This window comes from Lactuca serriola, chromosome 4, assembly GCF_051521515.1.
Source record: "Lactuca serriola cultivar US96UC23 chromosome 4, Lser_US96UC23_V15, whole genome shotgun sequence".
In the NCBI taxonomy this organism is placed as follows: domain Eukaryota; kingdom Viridiplantae; phylum Streptophyta; class Magnoliopsida; order Asterales; family Asteraceae; genus Lactuca; species Lactuca serriola.
Window position 1 is genome coordinate 213435392 of NC_136411.1, and position 5527 is coordinate 213440918.

General features: G+C 32.7%; 1 protein-coding gene across 1 annotated transcript; it reads left to right on the forward strand.

The window, feature by feature from the left end:
• On the forward strand, positions 1-528 carry LOC145099169 (uncharacterized). The gene is made up of 2 exons (XM_079036760.1): positions 1-328; positions 395-528. The coding sequence occupies exons 1-2, from the start codon at positions 1-3 to the stop codon at positions 526-528; spliced, it is 462 nt and encodes a 153-aa protein (XP_078892886.1).
• The last annotated feature ends 4999 nt before the right edge of the window (positions 529-5527 follow it).

Here is a 5527-nt window from a genome sequence, read left to right on the forward strand (position 1 = left end):
ATGGTGTTCGCAAATGAGATAATAGTACCAACTTCCTTTAATCCAAATCCAAATGTTCCGGGACATAATAGGAGGTTACGAAGCATTTTCAAAGGAGCGGTTGGTGCACTTGATGGAACTTTGGTACATGCTATTGTCCCTCTCGACAAACAACATTTGTATAGAGGAAGGGGAAAAGGCGAATGTTTTCAAAATATATTGGCAATATGCGACTTCAATATGATTTTAACATTTGTCGTGGCTGGATGGGAAGGCATAGCTCATGATTCAAGAATATTATCTGAAGCTTTAACAGATCGAGATGCACCATTTCCAATTCCACCACCAGGTTTGTTTACATTTTCATTTTAATATTTCTACTTTTTTTAAATTAATTATTTCCTTATATTTATAGATAAGTATTATCTTTGTGATGCTGCGTATACACACACCCGAGGATTTATGGCTCCTTATCATAATGTGCAGTATTGGCTTGGAGATTTTCATCGAAGACGTGCATTAACCAACAAAGAAAAATTTAATCACTAACATGCAAAACTTCGAAATGTTGTTGAACGTGCTTTTGGTCTCTTGAAAGCATGTTTCCCTATATTGAAGAGAATGGCTCCATTTCCATTGGTTACACAAAGAAACATCGTCATTGCATGTTTTGCGCTTCATAATTATATAATAAAAGAGGGATTAAGTGATGAGTATTTTTCTCAATATAATCAAGTCGATATATCACTTCAAAGCAACAATGTACAAGATGATGATGATGAGGAGGAGGAGGAGGAGGATGACGTGCATGAGGTACAACCACACGGAAGTGCAAGAGACCGGGAATATATGGTTCATCTACGAGATCAAATTGCTGACCGGTTAATGCGTGTAGAATGAATGATTTCATAAAAATATGTTAGTTTTGTGAATTTAGTTTTAATATTGTAAGACAATCATCAAAACAATCCTTTATGTTTTTAAAAATATCACTTTAATAAGTATGCGGCCTTCCGGTTTAAGTCGAAATATATATAGTTTATCTAATGTTTTAAAAAATATTATATGTTTGAAACTGTATGAAATTGTTATTGGCAAAGTTTAAGTCAAATATAAATTTTAATAGATTAGTAATGTATGAGATGTTGAGTTTTTAGCATTTGAGCTTTGGTTGTTTCAACATTAATTTCAAGGATTGTATTTTTATGTTGCTTTTTTATATTATCTAATATTTTCTTACAAAATACTATAAATCTATTAAATTGTTCGTAAATATTATTAAATGGATAGGTTTTTCAATTTATTAAAAACCAACGTGAATTATTCGTATTTTAATATGAGAAAAAAATATGGTTAATTAATCTCCTTTATTACAAGATCTCTTAAGTTTTAGTTCATTCTAATCAAAACACAATCTTATTGCATTAAGACTTTTTGTATGAATACATAAAAAAAGACTTTTAATCCACGTCTTCTTCCGCAGACATGGAAAAAAAACAAAAGACATTTGACCACTTCCAAAACAAACATCATCTAAATTTGCAAACAAGAACATTTGAATGTCCAAAATATCACAATCGAATTTCGGATCCTGTCATCAAATATTGAATCAAATCAGAAATTGAATAAAACATACGAATCTCAAACACAAATCAATTGATCAAAGCTTGAATGAGAAACCCTGGTTGGAAGATTATATTGTCTGGATGATAATAATAAAAAAAAAAATTGGGCTTGAACAATCGGATCAGTGAATACTAATGAGCAACAAATCATTGGGCCAGATCAAAAGAGATTTTATAGATCAATTTTGTATCAAACAATTGATAAGATCCAATCAGAAAATACAAACAATATAAGAATCGGATTAAAGGAAAATTACCCAGATGAACAGTAATTGAATACATAAGTCTCCATGAACGGTAGATCGAACAAAAATCATGATTCCAAATCGCCAAAACACCAAAAATCTTCAATAACTTGTGCAGAAAATAATCAAATCAAGAACCGATACTTCAAAAATCAATAGATCTTGAAAGACCCACTCTGATACCACTTGTTTGGATTAAAACCATAATTACGATTTGATGAACAAAATGCGGAAAATAAGAACGAACACAATAATGAAGATATGTCGAATGATCAATCAATTTATTCATGAACATGAGGAATAAATTACACTTTTAGGATAAACTAAAGAGTCTAACTCTAATAAGAAACCTCATTATGTTTGGAGGCTACATTTTGCCTCACTCTTAACCCTAATTATGAATAATACATGACAATATATAAGGAATAAGACAAGTCTTGAGTTTTTAACCTACACTTCATAAAGGGGGTCCATTGCCATAATCCATAGACTACTTTGAACCCTACATTTTTTTAATCCTAGTATTATTATTATTATTATTATTATTATTATTATTATTATTCTAAAACAAAAATAAATATAAGTACGTATTTAAATACATTGTAAAAATAGATTTTCCACAATGCGTTTTTAATACATTTTTTTGAAAATATATTTTTAAATACGTTGTCAAAAAAAAAACACATTTTTAAATATGTTTTTTGAAAATACGTTTTCAAAAATAAGTATAACATATTGATATTTAGTTATTTTCCATTTTTAATCCATGATATGAGAATTGTTGCATTTTGACTCTTAATTGCATTTTTGTAATTTTTGGAGCCACCTTGAGTATGCGGGGCGTACCCAGGTACGCTGGGCGTACATGCCAAATCTCAAACCCTAATATTTATGGTTTAGACCCTACTTAAACATCCTTAGATCCTAAGTTTTCTTTCTTAAAGCAGCCTCCAGCCTCAACTTCGACTTTTCAAAACCCTAATTTGTTTTTTAGCATTCTTGAATTTGTGTGTGTTATGGTGTTCATTGAGGAAGAAGAATGAAAAGAGAATAACTTGGAAGCTTGGAACAACCTTGGATCTGGAAGTTTTGCACCCCCTACATCTCTAGAAGGTATAAAGTTCATACCTTGATGGTTATTTGGTTAGATCTAGCTTATATGATGTTATTATGTGATTTTGTCCCCAATCAATGGTGTTCTTGAGTATGGAATTCTCTAGATCCAAATAAATTGTCCTTCTAGACGATTTGGAGTATCTAAGGTCATAAAATGCAATCTTGATTGTTAGTTTCCTCCATGTATGGGTTATAATGTTTTAATGAGTTACGAAGTTATGGTTTTTGTTATTGGGCACTTAATACCATGAAAGACCACAAAGTTAGAAACTTTATGGTTAAAGACATTATTTGAGGGATAGATATGGAATTTGGGCAAAAGACTTTAAGGAATAAGCTCTTAATAAGAAAGGAAAGGAATCCATTGTGTATGTTGGGCGTAACCCATGTATGCGGCGTGTACAAGGTCAACCAGCCCTTTTTTGGTCAAGCTCGAGTACGCTAAGTGTACAAGTTGAGTACGTTAGACGTACTTAGCTGTGTTGACAAGGTTTGACTTTTTGACTTTGACCTGGATTTGACAAAGTTTAACCTAAGGTTAATTTGGGTATTTTGATTTATATTTGAGATTGGTCCCTACTTGATGAATTTGTGATGGGTAGAGCTAATATTTGGGGTAGAGACTTACTCAGTTTTTTAATCGGATTGATAGATAAATTTTCCTCACTGTACTTGCGAGTCGAAGGCACCAATACCAGCCCATTGGATTGTGTGCCCTGTTTTAAAGGATGTTGTTACTATGTATTGACTTGTTGGTACAAAGTCCTGGTATATAGGATGTTTTTATGCGATAGTGATCTGTAGATCTGCATGTTAGTCTTATTGAATGGTAATATCTTTATCTGTTATATGTTATGTGTATGTTGACATAGTACGGTTGGGTTGAGGCGTTAGTGCTTTGTACGAAAGCCAATAAACCTAGGAGAAAGCCAAACATATGTTTTGGGTCCAAGGGGCAAGCCAAACTTATGATGTGGGCTCACGAGTTAGCCATACATGATCTTTGAGCCTAACAAAAAGCTAGACTCATGTTATGTACTCCGTGGTAATCCAGTCTGTTAGTTGTGGACCCAATATTCATGTTGTTATATATTGTGTGGTGGTATTTTTGGGGAACTCACTAAGTTTTGGCTTAGAATTTTAGTTTTATGTTTCAGGTACTTTGGATGACTATGGGAAAGCGAAGGCATGATCGTGTACATCCTCTTGGTTTTGATGATTTTGATTTGGGACACTTTGATATATGATTTCTATGTTTGAGAACAATATTTTGTAAATTATTGGCTGATTTTTTACTTTATTTGAAAACAATGATTTCATGATTTAAAAAAGAAATTTTTTACCTAGATTTTTGAGGTGTTATAAGTTGGTATCAGAGCCATGGTTGAGAGAATTGGATAAACATTTGTGTGAATCTAGACTCAAACTAAGGAACTACAATAGTTTTCAAATGGTTTTCAAAATTGTTTTCAAAAGTAACCAAGGAAGGATGTAATGTGTACGATCAACGGTGTAACAAGAGTATACCCAAAGTTACTCATACTTTTAGTTGTTATTTATGAGTATGATATAACTGCGTGTTAGTGATAGGCTAGGGATCTTTAGTGATTACACGATAGAATTGTCTTATATATGATATATGATAGCCTAGGAGGACTTCTCATATGTTAGGTGAAATTCACATCATTACTATAATTGTTTAGTGTGTGCATCGCAGTTGTACATAATTAAGATTTTATAGTCAGAGAATAAAGAATGTTTGATTTAGCCTTATTTCTTGTTCATGTCTGGTGAAGGGTTTAGGATAGGGTGAAGTATTCGACCGTCTATAAGATCCAATGTCATGTATGATAAGCATGCATGAGTGACTACAGGGTTGTGTTGGATTAGGTGTCTAAGCCCATAACTATAATTGGTATGTACTTGAATTGATAGCAGCACAGTCCTTTTGGGTTGCCCTCAAACCTAGCAACCGGACAAGGAAATTATGAAAGGAGAGATATTAATTTATTATAAGATTAATAAATTAATATAAATGAATTTATTAATATGTTAAAAGATTAATATATTAATAAGAAATCATTCTGTTTAATTAATTGTTAGCCAGAAATTAATTAGAATTAATTTTGGGGTTATAAGAATTAATTATAAGGTGTAGGGACTAGTTTGCAGTTATCTAATAGTTGAGTGGAAGGCTCTAGAACCCCCTTGGATAAGGGTGGACGAAATCTTTAGGGGAAACCCTAATAATTTCGTCCATAGGGGCTTGGATAAGGCCTTTGGGTTTGCTTAGGCCCTAAGCAAAGGATAACTAGGTTTCCCCTAAACCCTAGATCCCTCAGCTATATAAGGAGCCTCCTGGTTCATATTTTGGTCACTCTTTCTTTTGAAGAAACCCTAAGGGCCGAAATTTTGCATACTCCCTCTCCCCTCTCTCTTCTACTTTCCTTCTTGCTAGTTTGGGTGTGATTCCATTAGAGGCATTACACTTGTGGTGCTAAGCTTCCAAGAAGATCAAGATCAAGATCAAGGGAATTATCAATTGTTTACTATAACAATTGA

Excerpts from the sequence above, each read along its gene's own strand:
- LOC145099169 (XM_079036760.1), top strand. The coding sequence starts at position 1 with ATGGTGTTCGCAAATGAGATAATAGTACCAACTTCCTTTAATCCAAAT. Across the intron at positions 329-394 it reads ATTTCCAATTCCACCACCAG|ATAAGTATTATCTTTGTGAT; the intron begins GTTTGTTTACAT and ends TTATATTTATAG.